This window comes from Crinia signifera, chromosome 6 (genome assembly GCF_055691185.1).
Source record: "Crinia signifera chromosome 6, ASM5569118v1, whole genome shotgun sequence".
NCBI classification, from domain to species: domain Eukaryota; kingdom Metazoa; phylum Chordata; class Amphibia; order Anura; family Myobatrachidae; genus Crinia; species Crinia signifera.
The window spans coordinates 178,660,343-178,677,230 of record NC_139222.1 but is presented as its reverse complement, the minus strand read 5'-3'; the positions used below and the strand labels follow the sequence as shown (position 1 = coordinate 178,677,230).

The 16,888-nt window shown below is 46.2% G+C and overlaps 2 protein-coding genes across 5 annotated transcripts in view; one reads left to right on the top strand and one right to left on the bottom strand.

Annotated features, from left to right (window-relative positions):
* The window catches only part of LOC146008704 (ABC-type organic anion transporter ABCA8-like), a 230,709-nt gene that overhangs the window by 44,934 nt on the left and 168,887 nt on the right, over nucleotides 1-16,888 (bottom strand). For 3 of the 4 annotated variants that reach the window (XM_083148276.1, XM_083148275.1, XM_083148277.1), the window contains exons 21-22: nucleotides 7,833-7,960; nucleotides 5,878-6,015 (exon numbers count right to left, since the gene is read on the bottom strand). In XM_083148276.1, the coding sequence (XP_083004402.1) occupies nucleotides 5,878-6,015; nucleotides 7,833-7,960 (266 nt within the window). The remainder of the gene's footprint in view (nucleotides 1-5,877; nucleotides 6,016-7,832; nucleotides 7,961-16,888) is intronic. The other variant, XM_083148279.1, reaches the window with a different exon arrangement.
* On the top strand, nucleotides 9,336-11,771 carry LOC146007399 (uncharacterized). The gene is made up of 3 exons (XM_083145749.1): nucleotides 9,336-9,686; nucleotides 10,539-10,911; nucleotides 11,746-11,771. Exons 1-3 carry the CDS (start codon nucleotides 9,336-9,338, stop codon nucleotides 11,769-11,771), a joined length of 750 nt encoding a protein of 249 aa, XP_083001875.1.

Sequence of the window (16,888 nt, the reverse complement as noted above, 5' to 3'; positions counted from 1 at the left end):
ATTTTGATACAACTGGGCTGTGCAAATGCAAAATTACATTTTTTACACAAAAATGCAGTTCTGGCTCAAAATTTTTCATTTTCACAAGGAATGAAGGAGACAAAGCACCCCAAAATCTGTGCCCCAGTTTCTCCCGAGTACGGCAATGCCTCACATGTGACCAAAAAATACCATTTGGGTGCATGGCAGGACTCAGAAAGGAAGGAGTGATTTTTGGATTTTGCAGCTCAGATTCTGGTGGAATGTTGGTGGGTGCTATGTTGCATTAGCAAGACCCCCCAAGCACCAATACAGTGGAACCCCCCCACAAGTGACCCCATTTTGCAAACTACACCCCTCAGGGAATTCATCTAGGGGTATAGTGTACATTTCAAACCCCCAGGGGTTTCACCAATTTTGATACAACTGGGCAGTGAAAATGAAAAATTACATTTTTTTACACAAAAATGCAGTTCTGGCTCAAAATATTTCATTTTCATAAGGTATGAAGGAGAAAAAGCACCCCAAAATCTGTGCCCCAATTTCTCCCGAGTATGGAAATGCCTCATATGTGACCAAAAAATACCAGTTGGGTGCATGGCAGGACTCAGAAGGGAAGGAGTGCTTTTTAGTGGTGGAATGTTGGTGGGTGCTATGTCGCATTAGCAAGACCCCCAAAGCACCAATACAGTGGAACCCCCCCACAAGTGACCCCATTTTGCAAACTACACCCCTCAGGGAATTCATCTAGGGGTATAGTGTACATTTCAAACCCCCAGGGGTTTCACCAATTTTGATACAACTGGGCAGTGAAAATTAAAAATTACATTTTTTTACACAAAAATGCAGTTCTGGCTCAAAATTTTTCATTTTCAGAAGGTATGAAGGAGAAAAAGCACCCCAAAATCTGTGCCCCAATTTCTCCCGAGTACGGCAATGCCTCATGTGTGACCAAAAAGTGGCAGGACTCAGAAGGGAAGGAGTGATATTTGGATTTTGCAGCACAAATTCTGGTGGAATGTTGGTGGGTGCTATGTCGCATTAGCAAGATCCCCAAAGCACCAATACAGTGGAACCCCCCCACAAGTGACCCCATTTGGCAAACTACACCCCTCAGGGAATTCATCTAGGGGTATAGTGTACATTTCAAACCCCCAGGGGTTTCACCAATTTTGATACAACTGGGCAGTGAAAATGAAAAATTACATTTTTTTACACAAAAATGCAGTTCTGGCTCAAAATTTTTCATTTTCATAAGGTATGAAGGAGAAAAAGCACCCCAAAATCTGTGCCCCAATTTCTCCCGAGTACGGCAATGCCTCACATGTGACCAAAAAATACCAGTTGGGTGCATGGCAGGACTCAGAAGGGAAGGAGTGATTTTTGGATTTTGCGGCTCAGATTCTGGTGGAATGAATGGTGGGTGCTATGTGGCATTAGCAAGACCCCCGAAGCATGGTGAAATGATGAACCTAAAAATCCATAGATGTGTGGTATATTTTAAAACACTCCTTTATACATAGGCCGGGTTTGTCGGGGCAAGTGTCACACTGGAAAATAGTTTGCTTTCTTATTCCCTTTTTATAGCAAACTTTGCACCTTTTTTGTGTCCTGCCCTTTTTTCCAGTGGAGGGGATTTCATCAGGAAAATGCTGCCCTGGTACAATACGGGGGCCAGTACTAGAAGTACTGGGGCCCTCTGCCTGCTGGTTCCCAAATACTAGGCCCTTTATGACTTCCTCTTGAAAGTGCATAAATGTCCCCCTCTGGCCGGTAGAACGGAATAGCACGTAAGCGTTATACAGTGCCATCTGGATGATATACACGGCCAGCTTCTTGTACCAGATTTTTGTTTTCCGCAGGGCACTGTACGGCTTCAGTACCTGATCTGAAAGATCCACTCCACCCATGTACCTATTGTAATCCAGGATACAATTAGGTTTTGAGGTGTGGGTACTGGTACCTCGTACAGGGACGGAGGTGGTACTGTCTCCGTGAATTGTTGTCAGTATAAGGACATCCCTCTTGTCCTTATATTTGACCAACAACATATTTTCGGTGCATATTCCCCTGCTTTCACCCCTTCTCATTACTTGGGCAATGTGCGTTTTTGGGAGGCCTCTTTGGTTCTTGCGCACAGTACCGCAAGCTGCTGTACCTTTTGAACCAAGGGCCTTAAACAGGGGGATGCTGGTGTAAAAGTTATCCACATAGAGGTGATAACCTTTATCCAGGAAGGGGTGCACTAAATCCCAGACAATTTTTCCACTAACACCTACGAGGGAGGGGGGGCATTCTGGCGGTTCAATTCTTGAATCCTTCCCTTCATATACCCTAAACCTGTGGGTGTACCCTGAGGTGCTTTCACACAGCTTATACATTTTTATGCCATACCTTGCCCTCTTACTGGGAAGGTACTGGCGGAATTTAACCCTTCCTTTAAAATGTATAAGGGACTCGTCTATGCAAATGAATTTATCTGGGATGTACATCTCTTCAAATTTGGCACTGAAATGATCAATGACCGGCCTGACTTTGAATAGCCGGTCAAAGGTGGGATCATCTCTGGGTGGGCACTGTGCATTATCGTTGTAATGCAAAAATTTAAGGATCGTCTCAAATCGAGCCCGGGGCATGGCCATACGGTAAAATGGGGTGCTGTACAGAACATCTGTACTCCAATATTGCCTAATTTCTGGCTTTTTTACTATGCCCATATGAAACACCAGACCCCAAAACGTCATCATCTCTACTGCATCTACAGGGGTCCACCTAGCAAATGATGACGTGGGGTTTTGAGCAATAAACTGCTGGGCATATAAATTAGTTTGGTCCACCATTAAATTTATAAAATCATCAGAGAAAAATAATTTGAAAAAGTCAATTTCTCTGAGACCTGTGGAATCAAATTGGATTCCTGGCATGGCCAAAAACTCAGGAACCTGGGGCTCAAAATTGTCTGGTGGTGGGGTCCATACGAGATCAATTATTGGGGGGGGGGGTCTCAGCTGCTCTACGGGGGCGTCTTTGAGGGGGTCCCTCATCACTAGAGGAGGAAGAGGAGCTTAAGACGAAGCCTTCAAATTCCCCGCTTGCATCACTGGCTGTGTCAGAGTCAGAGGCAAGCATGGCATATGCCTCCTCCGTTGAATACATTCTTCTGGATGACTGGGATGACATTTGGGATGACATTTGGGATGCCATTTTTATTTTTGTGTTACTGGTAGTGAAATGTTTCAACACGTGTATAGTGTAGGGGGGGGTACAAACTTTATTTCAACCCGGGGGGTATGTAGTGTGTAGTGTGTATGTAGTGCAGAAAAAAAAAATACTTTATACAAAAAAAAAAAAATTGAAGGGGTTAAAAAAAAAAAAAAAATTGAAGGGGTTAAAAAAAAAAAAAAAAAGGTCCTGCGCCAAAAATTGAGCACAGATGTTGGTCAGTAACGTCCGTCACTGAACAGCGCTCAAAGGCAACAGGAATTTGATCAAAAAAAAAAAAAAAAAAGATCAACCCTGTGCCGAAAAAGCTGATCAGTGATGTACGTCACTGATCAGCGCACAGTGGCCACAGGACACCCACAAATTCACAGTGTGTGTAAAAATAAAATAAAAAAAAGACCCCACAGCAGCCTCAAAAAAAAAAAAAGGTGATCAGTGATGCGACACTGATTACCAGTGAGGGGCAGCAGGTGCACAACCTTTGGTGCAACTGACAGTGCAACTGGCAGCAACTGACAGGTATATATAAAAAAAAAAAAAAACCTCTGCACCCCCAAAAAGTTGCTGATCACCTCAGATATAGTGATCAGCACAAAAGGCGGGGGCAGCAGACACAAAATTTAGCACTCTCTATCACTCTCTGTCACTATCTCTCTCTATCTCTCTATCTCTCACTATCTATCACTCTATGACACTGCAGCAGCAGCACTGACAGTTATATATATGAAAAATAACCCCTGCACCCCCAAAAAGTTGCTGGGGGTGCACAAAAGGGGGGCAGCAGACACAAAATATAGCAGTCTCTATCACTCTCTGTCACTATCTCTCTCTATCTCTCTATCTCTCACTATCTATCACTCTATGACACTGCAGCAGCAGCACTGACAGGTATATATATATATAAAAAAAAACCTGCGCCCCCAAAAAGTTGCTGATCAGTTAATTTATACTGATCAGCACAAAAGGGGGGGCAGCAGTCAGTTATATAAAAAATATATAGCACAATCTGTCACTATCTCTCTATCTCTCTCTCTCTATCTCTCTATCTATAACTATATCACACTGCAGCAGCACAAAATATAGCACTCTCTGACACTATCTCTCTCTATCTCTCTATCTCTCTCTATCTATCTCTCTCTATCTAACGCTATTACACTGCAGCAGCACAAGTTCACAACACAGGAAGTCACAAGTAGTAACAGGATCCAGGAAGCATCCAGCACACTACAAGCAGTGATGAAGCAGTGATCAGGTAAGTATTTTGCTCGGTTCAGGTCAGTATACTGCGGCAGCTAGGCACGGTGACCGCACTGCACGCAATTCCAGACCGGAATGGCGTCTGCAGTGCAGTCACCGTTAGTTTAAATCCCCCTCCTTGGCTGTGATTGGTCCGTCGGTCCGACGAACCAATCACGGCCTTTGGGGGCGGGCGGGGTGAGGTGGGGTGACACCAGTGTCACCCTTACACCCCGCGGTGATTGGTGCTGTACTTTACAGCACCAATCACCTCCGATCGCGTGTCACCGGCGAACGTTATTCGACGGTGACACAGAAAACGCTGTGAATGGCTGTTCACACTGAACAGCCAATCACAGCGATCGCCGACGGGGGGGCGGCATCGCAGCCCCCCCTGGGCATGCAGGGACATGTCTGCTGTCAGGGACAGCAGACATGTTGAAACTGTCACCGCGTCTATAGACGCGGTGACAGTTACAAGCCATGACGTACATTTACGCCATGTGTCGGGAAGTACTTCCCGACCATGACGTAAATGTACGTCAAATGTCGGGAAGGGGTTAAAAACCTGGAGATTTCTTACCAAATCTCTCACTTTCTGAATCTCTCATCCTATTACATTTCACCCATGGGGCCTTATTCTGGTTCACTCTTAGGGGCAAATTCCTTCTCAAATGGACAAAACCATGTGCACTGCAGGTGGGGCAGATGTAACATGTGCAGAGAGAATTAGATTTGGGTGAGTTATTTTGTTTCTGTACAGGGAAAATACTGACTGATTTATTTCTACACTGCAATATAGATCTCACTTTGTAGAAAAACCCCACCTAAATCTAATTCTCTCTGCACATGTTATATCTGACCCACCTGCAGTGCATATGGCTTTGTCCATTTGAGAAGGAATTTGCCTCTAAGAGAGAACCAAAATAAGGCCCATGGTCATAGGCATGCGCAGTACATTTTATTAGGGGTGCACCATCAAAGGAGTGTGCATAGCTCCACCTATTGGGCGTGTCTAACACCGCAAATCAGGCGTGTCTTCCATCATCTATTGGCACTCGCTACAATCTAAAAAGTCTCTCAGCCACACCATTATCTCCTGCCTATTTCAGTTTTACTCTTCTAATTACTCTGTGTAACAGTACATGCAAATACAGTCATACACATATATGGATGATGCAGGTATTTAGTGATATGACAATGGTCTAGTACAATTAACAATGCAAACACAGGGTATTGCAGGTATTGTTAGAGGCAGAGGTGTTCATAAGGGTGGGGCACAGCAGTAGGGGGTGCACTCAATGTGCGCGCACATATGCCCATGGTGTACTTTTAAATATGCACTAACACAATTTATATAATTTTATTATTTGCTATTTTAATCTCTACAGATTTATTTTTTACCTGATAGAAACTTTAATGCAATTAACTAATACTTACAGACAGCACAGGGTTATTCCATACGTGGATGTGTTCAGTTGAGTTAAAGGTCTTCAAGAAGGCATTACTAATGATGTTTACAAGCACTGGTAGTGCATTCTGTACTCGGGGGTTTCCTACTATGGTGTAAGAGTAACCCTGCGGGTGTAAAACATAATTATATATCAATATATATATATATATATATATATACAGTATATGTATATATGTATATATATATATATATATATATATATATATATAGCTGATGTATTACAAGAACATTTGGAGATGTTGGATAGGCTGGAGGAAAGTCTAGCGGGGTGCACTGGAAACGGTAAAGATAGTGTTAGATAGGTTGTAGTTGGTGTTGGACATTTTACAGGTAAAAGGGGCAGATTAGATTGGCCAGGTGGTTCATTGTAAATGGTGATAATGGCAAAGAGTGGAAAGAGTGAAGATGGAGTTGGAAGTCCTGTACAATATAAAACTGTATATTTGCACTATATCTGCACCTGGTGTCATAATTTTTATATGCGAAAATATTGTAATTCCTTAACTAAAATGTACACAATGTACATGATTTACTATTTATGAGGAACATATATTCCAGATATAGAGAAGAGAACAGTGTTTGACAAATTAACATAACTTGAGACAAGGAGAATATGAAATAGAATAGAAGCAAAACAGTCCGGTGTCCAGTATCCCATGGACTAAAAAAAAAAAACCCCCAAAAAACAGCATTTTTATACAAGAATGAATATCGTATTTTCTCTAATCCAGTGGTAGACACGAGAACACTTAGCATATCCCAACGAATGTGTGGACCAGAGAACAGGTAGTCATATGGCACAGCTGCCCAGTCGAGGTCTCAGGCAATGCTGTCCACGATGAGTTAATCACTCTGGAAGAGAGTGCAATGCTATATAAATGCAAACAAGTGTTCCTAACAGGATTGAGGAATGACTGCAATCTGTGTTACAGCCCTGATAGATTCCAAGAAAGATAAAACCTTGCTCAGATTCTTTAACTACTTCAATAAGTAATGTGTCTAAGCCAACTCATCTAGTGCTATGAAAAAAAATGTGCCCAACTCTTGATGGACACTTTAAAAAACGACCCCCCCCCCAAAAAAAATAAATAAATAAATACTGTAAATTAATAAATAAATAAATAAATAAATAAAAGCCAGCATACTATAGGGGTATAGATCTGGAACAGTTTAGATTTTTAGAGTCAAATTTAAAGTCTCCAATCCCCATCCATAAGCTTATGTAACCATGTTCTATTGCCTGACATTGGCCCTTATTCTAATTGAGTTGGACGGTTGCGTATTTCGGACATGCAGCGAGTGTTCTTAATTCCGCCTATGGTACGGCTCGCTCACGCTGTCCGAATGAGGTCAGATGCCAAGCGAATGGACCGTGAGTGGACCTTCCCCTGTCCTCCGATGGTCGCCAACAATCGAATGATGAATTGTGCGGTCAGCCAGCCACGAGTGCTCCAGACAGTTTTCCGTGTGAAGGCAGGGATATGGGTGGGCAGCTGACATCCGGCTATGTCAGCTTTCCACCCCCCACACGTGCGTCACGGCCGCATTTCCATACTGCCGCCCAGCGTTTTCATGGGAACGCCCATGAAACGTGAGGCGTACGCATATGGTAATGAGCCCAAACAGCCCTTCACGCCCCTCTCCACCCTCTGCTCGGATGGTCCCGTACGATCGCTTTCCGCACGGAATTCACGCCGTGTTAGGTCGTGCACGGTGTACGCACATGCGCAGAAGCGCCTCTGCGCATGCACACACAGAAAAGATCAGCCGGCCGCCCGCACACGCAGCCGTCTGACTCATTAAGAATAAGGGCCATAGTGTGAAATATCAATTTTACTATAGTACCATATACTGGATTGACTGTTAGACCTTGAAAGTCTATTGAATTATAACCCTGATCTACCCATAGATGATCACTCACCTGATTGTCTCGGGTGACTTCTATTGCTCCTTTGTATGTTGTAGTGTTTATGTTGTATGGACCATTAATGACATCAATCAATATGTCCTGAGCTTTCACCGCATTAATGAAATTCTCTATAGACGCACCTGTCTCAGAAACAACAGGGAATATTTGTCCAGAGATATGAAATAAAAAATGCTGCAAAAGGTAATTTACACAGTATTTGTTTTAAAGTGTTTGTGGGAAAGGGAAAAGCCTGTAAGATGTAAGCATTGGTGCAAGTCAGTGTCGGTTGTCTTTTTTTAATAATCACCACAGGGTAAGTAACGATGCTGGAGACATTGAGGCGAGTGTGAGATTGAGTGGCACAGGAAAGATGAGACTAATGCTGGGTACACACCAGGACGACTAGGGCCCGGTTCTGTCAATTTAGATCCAATTCCGACCGGTTGTATGCAGATTGTATGTACTTTTGTGCGTTTTTGTCATTTATTTGATCCGATTCCGATCCGATGCGCGTACACGCCACTCGTTTGGTCGCATCTTTGGTCCTACGTGCTGCAGGTAGGATCCGTCAATCCCAGGCCGACCGACCGTCAATCGCATGCAGATCGTGAGTGTTTTTTGCGCCTCCGTCGACCGTCCGTCGTTTGATCCAGCCTATTTGAGTGGCATTTCCTAAACACTCCCCCCGGCGCCATGTTTTTCCACATAGCAAACAGTGCTGGCGCAGCAGTTGAACTCTCCTTCTTGTCTCATCTCCCAGAACAACAACCTGGTATGTTTGCACTCCCAATGCTCTCCTATGCATGCCCACTGTTGCCACCAATGTATATAGTGTGTTAGAGCACTGTTTTGGCAACCGTGCACCCGACCATGTCACTGTTTGCTCGGGTGGGCCCCATGTGTGTGTGTATAGATATAACCATTGTCCACCATTGCAGTATTCCATGCACTCCTCTCTGCTAGGCCCCATTCACCTGTGTGTGTGTTTGTGTATATATAGATATATACATATAACCATTGTCCACCATTGCAGTATTCCATGCACTCCTCTCTGCTAGGCCCCATTCACCTGTGTGTGTGTGTGTTTGTGTATATATAGATATATACATATAACCATTGTCCACCATTGCAGTATTCCATGCACTCCTCTCTGCTAGGCCCCATTCACCTGTGTGTGTGTTTGTGTATATATAGATATATACATATAACCATTGTCCACCATTGCAGTATTCCATGCACTCCTCTCTGCTAGGCCCCATTCACCTGTGTGTGTGAATAGCAATCTGCACAATAAAATGTATAGTGGTTTTCATAAAAGTTTATTAACATTTTAAATACTTAAAACATAAGAACTAGGTAAACTGGTAACTATAACTATAAAAATTTAAATATGAAACAAAACATGGATATAACTATATAACAACTAAAATGGTTTTATCTTTTTACAGTCCCAATGTCCAACGCAAAAGAACAAGAATTTTTAGAAGGGTTTATCGAGAAGTATCGTTCCCATGAATGCCTGTGGCGAACAAAGTCCAAAGAGTATTCAAACAAAATGAAAAGAAACAAGCCTTGGAGGACTTGTCTCGCTACAGTCTCCCATTTCATCCAGAGGCCAATGTAGAATGGGTGCGGAAACGCATCCAGAATCTGCGCACGGTTTTCTTAAAGGAACACAAGAAGGTGGAGGCTGCAAAGAAGTCTGGTGCTGGAGTCGACGAGATGTATCAAACATCGCTCTGGTACTACGACAGGTTGACGTTCACCCTCAGCCAGGAGTCGATGAGGACAGGAGTAGTCCTGATGGTCGAACACGAAAACCAAGAAGTCACGGCGCAGGAGGAGGATAATTCGCAGTCTGCATCGGTGAGTCTATTTTTTTGGCTATCTAATTGATTCCTCCTGCCAATCCACAGCCCCCTCCCCATTAAAGTAGGCCATATACTCTTCCCTCACCTTTTTGGCTCGTGCACTCCCTGTGAAGTGTTGTGTTGGGGTTTGCAAGGAGGATATCTGCACTACCTCCTCTGGCAGATCTTGGTCTTCTTGGAGTGCTGTGCCTGTAGCCCTTTGCTGTGTGGCTTTTCTGCGGAGCAAATTGTGCAGGACACAGCACGCCGTGACAACCCAGTCAATTTTGTCCACCCTCAGGTTAATGGCAGTGTGAAAAATGCGAAACCGGCTAGCCAGGATGCCAAAAGCATTTTCCACAACACGCCGTGCCCTGGATATCCTGTAGTTAAAGATCCTTTTGTCATGGTTCAGGCCCCTTTGCGCATATGGCTTCATGACATGCTCGTGCAGGCCAAAAGCCTCGTCTGCCACAAACACAAAGTTAAGCCCCTGTTTAGTTTCCTGGACAGACGGCAAGTGAAGGGTGTTCGCTATGAGCCTTTCGTAGAACTTTGTGTCCTTGAAAGTGCCACCATCCGATGCACAGCCATTCCTTCCTACATCCAGGAAGATAAACTCATAGTTCGCATTAACCACAGCCATTAGTACAATGCTAAAATAGCCCTTGTAATTAAAGTAGTAGGAACCACTATTGATAGGCTGGGCTATGCGGACATGTTTGCCATCAATGGTTCCACCGCAATTTGGAAAGTTCCATCGCTGTTCAAACTCCTCTGCGATGACTTTCCATTCATTCACGCTGGTAGGGAACTGAAATTAGAAGTAAATAGAATTGATTAGTAAACATGTTCAATTTTTTTACAGCTTGGTGACTACCCACCTGCAACCCCAGACCTGTCTGTCCTATCAGATAATGCATGCACATCGAGCGAAGCTCCTACTCCGGCACGCACTCCGCCACCCACCCTGGAACCCACTCCACCACTCCCCCGTGCCCAAAAAATGCGTGGCAAAGGAAAAAAAGGAGAAGCAGCAGCACATGAAGAATTTATGATGCGGGCACAGCAAGTCCTGCAAAGAAACCCAGACAAACATGACAACTACTTCACTTATGTGGCAGAGTGTGTTCGCAACATGGCTCCGGACCAGCAACTTACTTTTGAAAAGTTATGCATGGAGTTGGTGTATAATGGCAGTTTAGGGTATCTCAACAGTGGCACTAAAATAGTTGGCATGGGTAGTGTACCAGACACACCACTGTCATTAGAATCACCAGTGCCTACTCCGCCTGCCACATACCACCTACCACCGTACCAGGCCAGTCGAGCACACTTCCAACACATACCCAGTCAACACCTACACAGCCTTCTCAACCCTCACAGTACCGTCATTTCTACAGTTCTTTACTGATAGAAGATCCGGAGTCTCCTGTTTTTGAGGATCTGTCTTAAAAAATAGGCTATTTTATCATTTACCATCGACATGGTCTCAGCTGCAGGTATGTGATGGCCACTGCTCACATGGCGTATGGCGCACATCAATGGGGCCGGGACCATTGCATCTGCGCCATGCGCCATGTGGGCCTACATATCTGCAGCAGACATCCTCTGCCACACAAGGGCCTGTTTCATAAGTTACCAGAGTGTCTTTTTTTTTCTACGTATATGCTGCTACCTGTACCTGCATTACCAGAGGGAGAACAGGATTCTCCTCAATCTGGAGAGCAAACTCCATTTATTGCCCTTTTGTCTTTGCCAATAGTATGGGGTACTGTGCAACAGACATGGTCTCAGCTGCAGGTATGTGATGGCCACTGCTCACATGGCGTATGGCGCACATCAATGGGGCCGGGACCATTGCATCTGCGCCATGCGCCATGTGGGCCGCAGCCTTTACATATCTGCAGCAGACATCCTCTGCCACACAAGGGCCTGTTTCATAAGTTACCAGAGTGTCTTTTTTTTTTCTACGTATATGCTGCTACCTGTACCTGCATTACCAGAGGGAGAACAGGATTCTCCTCAATCTGGAGAGCAAACTCCATTTATTGCCCTTTTGTCTTTGCCAATAGTATGGGGTACTGTGCAACAGACATAGTCTCAGCTGCAGGTATGTGATGGCCACTGCTCACATGGCTTATGGCGCACATCAATGGGGACGGGACCATTGCATCTGCGCCATGCGCCATGTGGGCCGCAGCCTTTACATATCTGCGGCAGACATCCTCTGCCACACAGTAGCCCGTACTTATTGGGAAAGTTTAAACTGGGTCATACATACTTAAATGTTTATATATAGTGTGTGTTTTTGTACAATATCTTTTATATATGGTATTATAATATATTTGTGTTGACACAATAAATCTATTTACTATTTTACATGTTTTACATATGAAAGGCCTAAAAAACCTGTTTCTGTCCTAGGCCTAAATTATAAATCACATTTTTTTGTTTGCACAATAAAGTATACGGTGTATTTTTCATCCTTACCTTGCAATACTGGTACTGCAGCACCTTCACAATGGCTTTGCAGGTCTCCGGGATGATGAGGCCCAAAGCTTGTGGGGAGATGAGGGATCCAAACTTCAGGTCAGCAAGAGACCGTCCTGTCGCCAGAAACCTCAGGGTCACCACCAGCCGTTCCTCAGCAGGGATAGCCACGCGATACTTGGTATCCTGCTTCTCGATGTGGGGAGTCACCAGACGCAGCAATTCCTGGAATGTGGCATCATCCATCCTCAAGAAGTTCCGGAAATCGTCTGGGTTATTTTCCCTGATGTCCCTGAGCAGTGGCATGTGCGAACGAGTCTGACGCTGAAGTAGCCACTGCTTTGTCCAGCATGATCTTGCTCTCCTGCGCTGGGCCCTCTGACGCCTGAGCTTCAGCACTGCATAATAGAGCAGGTAATGTTGCTGGTGACTACCCATCACTGCATTCTCCATAGTGCAGGGTTAAAAGACACTTTGTAATGGCAGGCAAAACAAAGTAATGTGTAAATAGCTATGTCCAGCGTTCAGCAGGTATAAACCAAGCCTCACTAGTAACAAAGCAGAAATACACTGGTTTAAAATGGCTGCTGCTATTCCTATCCCCCTCTGCTAGTCCAGCCCCTTCATTCAAATTTCAAAGGCCAATCTGACGACGGTCGCATGTGTTCTTGCAAAAAAACAAAAACCAGCGATCCGACCGTCTTAACGACCATCACGGGCGCATCGGGATTGGATCGAGATCGTTCCGCAAAAATAACACAATTTTTGCTAATCGTTTGCTGGGGACTGTCTGGGAGCTCCCGGGAAGTCCAAGGGAAATCGTTCCATGGTCGTCTATCGGTCGTGGACGACGGTGGTCGTCCTGGTGTGTACCCTACATAAAGGTGGCCGTACACACGCAGATTTATCTGGCTGGTTGTGGATGAGAGCAAATTACAGTTGTCCATTTGCTTGGAAATGCTGGAAAACTGACAAACTGTCACTCATCCATAACCATGTTTTTGTTCCAACCAGCCAGATCTGAAGATAAATCTTACTAGTATATGGGCACCTTAAGAGACATGGGAGATGAGCCATTAGGTGGAGATGGAGAAACACAGGTGAGTATGAGGCTGGAGGGACATGGAGAATAAGGCCTATAGACACAGGAGTCATGCGCATATGTGAAGAAAGTGGCATACAGTATGCAGGAAGGGAGAAACAGGCAGTTGTAAATGACTGTTATAGAATCGGACTGGCTCACTAGGGTATTTGTGGGATTTGCCACCAGACTTTGTATCCTAGCACCCTCACAATTGGCACTGCTTACAGATTTCTATTGTATACACAGCCAGGGCTGCCGAGAGGGGGAGGGGCACGGGTACTAAATTACCCGGGCCCACGCTTGCTAGAGGGGCCCGGCGGGGGCCCTGATCTGACCCCCCCTTCCCCCTCTATCCCTCCCAAGCAGCAGCAACGGTACTCTTTACTTAGAAGGGCGCCCATCTCGGCCATCTCGGGCATTGAATGCACTAAAAAATCAGGTGCGATGCGACAGACGAGATGCCCGAGATTTCCCATAGGGAACAATGTTAAATGTCTCAATTGACCCGATTTTCCTGTTCAATGCCTCAATTGACCCAATTTTTCCATAGGAAACAATGTTAAATGGGCCACAGAGGCCAAATAGGCACCCTGAAGTGAATAATGGCCACCCGAATTGTTAACGCCACCCCACGATCAACGTCAACCCGAAGCGTGGCGAGCGCAGCGAACCCGCGAGGGTCGGCGGTACGCGTCCTACGACCTTTTCATACCCCCACTATCCAAGTCGGCGTGGAGTTGAGAATAGAAAGTGTGGCGAGCGCAGCGAGCCACCGAGTCCGAAGCGTGGCGAGCGCAGCGAGCCCCGCGAGGGGACGCGGATACCTTCACAGGTATCCGCGTCCCCTCGCGGGCTTCACAGCTGTCCGCGTACCCTCGCGGGGCTCGCTGCGCTCGCCACGCTTCGGGCTCGGTGGCTCGCTGCGCTCGCCACACTTTCTATTCTCAACTCCACGCCGACGTGGATAGTGGGGGTATGAAAAGGTCGTAGGACGCGTACCGCCGCCCCTCGCGGGCTCGCTGCGCTCGCCATGCATCGGGTTGACGTTGATCGTGGGGTGGCGTTAACAATTCGGGTGGCCATTATACACTTCAGGGTGCCTATTTGGCCTCTGTGGCCCATTTAACATTGTTTCCTATGGAAAAATCGGGTCAATTGAGGCATTGAACAGGAAAATTGGGTCAATTGAGACATTTAACATTGTTCCCTATGGGAAATCTCGGGCATCTCGTCGGTTGATCGCACCCGATTTTTTAGTGCATTCAATGCCTGAGATGCCCGAGATTTTTTACTAACGATGCCCACGATCAAAATCGTGGGCGCCCTTCTAAGTAAAGAGTACCGCAGCAACAGCACACACATCTACAGCATGTGCTGAGCTGACAGCAGGCTCAGCATGAGAATCTCACTGACAGCGTAAGAGCTCATGCTGAGCCTGCTGTCAGCACAGCACATGCTGTAGTTGTGTGCTGCTGCTGCTGAGGGTGTGGGGCAATTACACCCCTCCCCTCGACTTTAGAGTGTTTTTTCACTCCCCTCTAAACATTTTGGGGGCATGGGCTAATCGCGGGAGGTGGCCACGTCTACCGCAAATCAGCCACGCCCTTTAGATTTTACCAGAGCCTGGCATTTCTCTCGGCTGTTCTGTACACAGCAGCAGGTGCTAGCTCAGTGCCTCTAAATGTTGTTTTGAATACATGGTCTGGCAAAAGATCTCACCGTTATTCGCTCATGATTGCAGGACCTTCATCAGGCTGCACTCACACTGTGGAATGCCCTTTTATGTGCAATAAATAGTAAATTTACTTAAGGTTCTAAAAATAAAAAGAGCTGGGGCGAAATGTAATAGGGTGGGATTTTTAGACTTTTGCGATTTTTGGTCAAAAACGGCCAAAATCGCAATTTTTCTAAAAATCGCACATGTAATAGGGTGCGATTCGCGGGAAAAAGCGCATTTTTCCCGTAAATTCGCACATTTAAAAGATGCGATTTTCAGTCACACTGAAAATCGCATCCAGATGTTTTCCCATAGGAAACTATAGAACTCGCATATGTAATAGGATGCGATTCCTAAAGTCGCATATGGGAACTTACCAAAACCCACAAAAAAAATAGACCAGCTTCTTGCTGGCGATTTTTACAGAAACATGCACAGATCATTGAGATCTGTGCATGCTTCTGTTGTAAAAAAAATAGTTAAAACAAAAAATAAAAAGAAAAAACGGCGTGCGGTCCCCCCATAAGCATAACCAGCCCCGGGCTCAAAAAGCTGGTGCTGGTATAATAAAATCAAAGGAACAATCAAGTTGGGGTTCCCTGGATTTTATAAAACCAGCACCAGGCTCAAGGTCCGGCGCTGGTTCCCAAAATACGGGGGACAAAATGACTAGGGGTCCCCCGTATTTTAAGAACCAGCACCAGACCCAACCAGCCAGCAGGGTAATGCCACAGCCGGGGGACACTTATTATATAAGGTCCCGCGGCCAAAGCATTAACCCCCTGGCTGGTCAGCATGGGCAGGGGTCCTGGGGAAGTGGGGACCCCCCCAAAGAAGGGGTCCCCCCCCTCCAGGACTTACCAGCCCATGCTGAAAGTCTGGGGCTGTCCCCGATGCCCCTGGGCGGTGGGCATCGGGCTGATGTAAAGTGTAAAAAATAGAAGCCGACTTTCTCGGCTCCTGATTGGCCGCTAGGCGGCCAATAGAATCATCCGGAGGAAAGGCGCGGAAGATGAAAATCTCTGCGCCTCTCCAGTCCGAGAGCGGGTACCACAGCAGCCGGGAGCAGCACGTCTGCCGGAGAGGATGCCGATGTCGTCGCCGGGGACCAGGTGAGTAGGATTTCCTTCCTCAGGTACCCCTGTGGACTACTTCGGATCCTGGACCCCGGATTCTTCAGCCCAGGAGCAGCGGAACCCCAGGACCAGCCCCGGAACCAGGACCAAGGCCCCGGAACCGGACTCTTCTGCCCTGGAGCCCCGGAGCCCGGACCCAGGATCCAGGGACCAACCTACGGGCTCAAGGTAGGTAAGTATCAGTGTGTGTGGGCAGTGTATGTATTAAACTTTTTTTTTCAGGGTGTCAGTGTGTTTTATTTAACTATTTCTTGTACTATGGAACTACAAGTACCAGCGGGCCCTTTAATGCCCCTTGCTGGGACTCATAGTTCTTCAGCATAAGACAATAGTTTTACTTCTATTTTTTACACTTTACATCAGCCCGATGCCCACCGCCCAGGGGCATCGGGGACAGCCCCGGACTTTCAGCATGGGCTGGTAAGTCCTGGAGGGGGGGGACCCCTTCTTTGGGGGGGTCCCCACTTCCCCAGGACCCCTGCCCATGCTGACCAGCCAGGGGGTTAATGCTTTGGCCGCGGGACCTTATATAATAAGTGTCCCCCGGCTGTGGCATTACCCTGCTGGCTGGTTGGGTCTGGTGCTGGTTCTTAAAATACGGGGGACCCCTAGTCATTTTGTCCCCTGTATTTTGGGAACCAACGCAGGACCTTGAGCCTGGTGCTGGTTTTATAAAATCCAGGGAACCCCAACTTGATTGTTCCTTTGATTTTATTATACCAGCACCAGCTTTTTGAGCCCGGGGCTGGTTATGCTTAGGGGGGGGACCGCACGCCGTTTTTTTTATT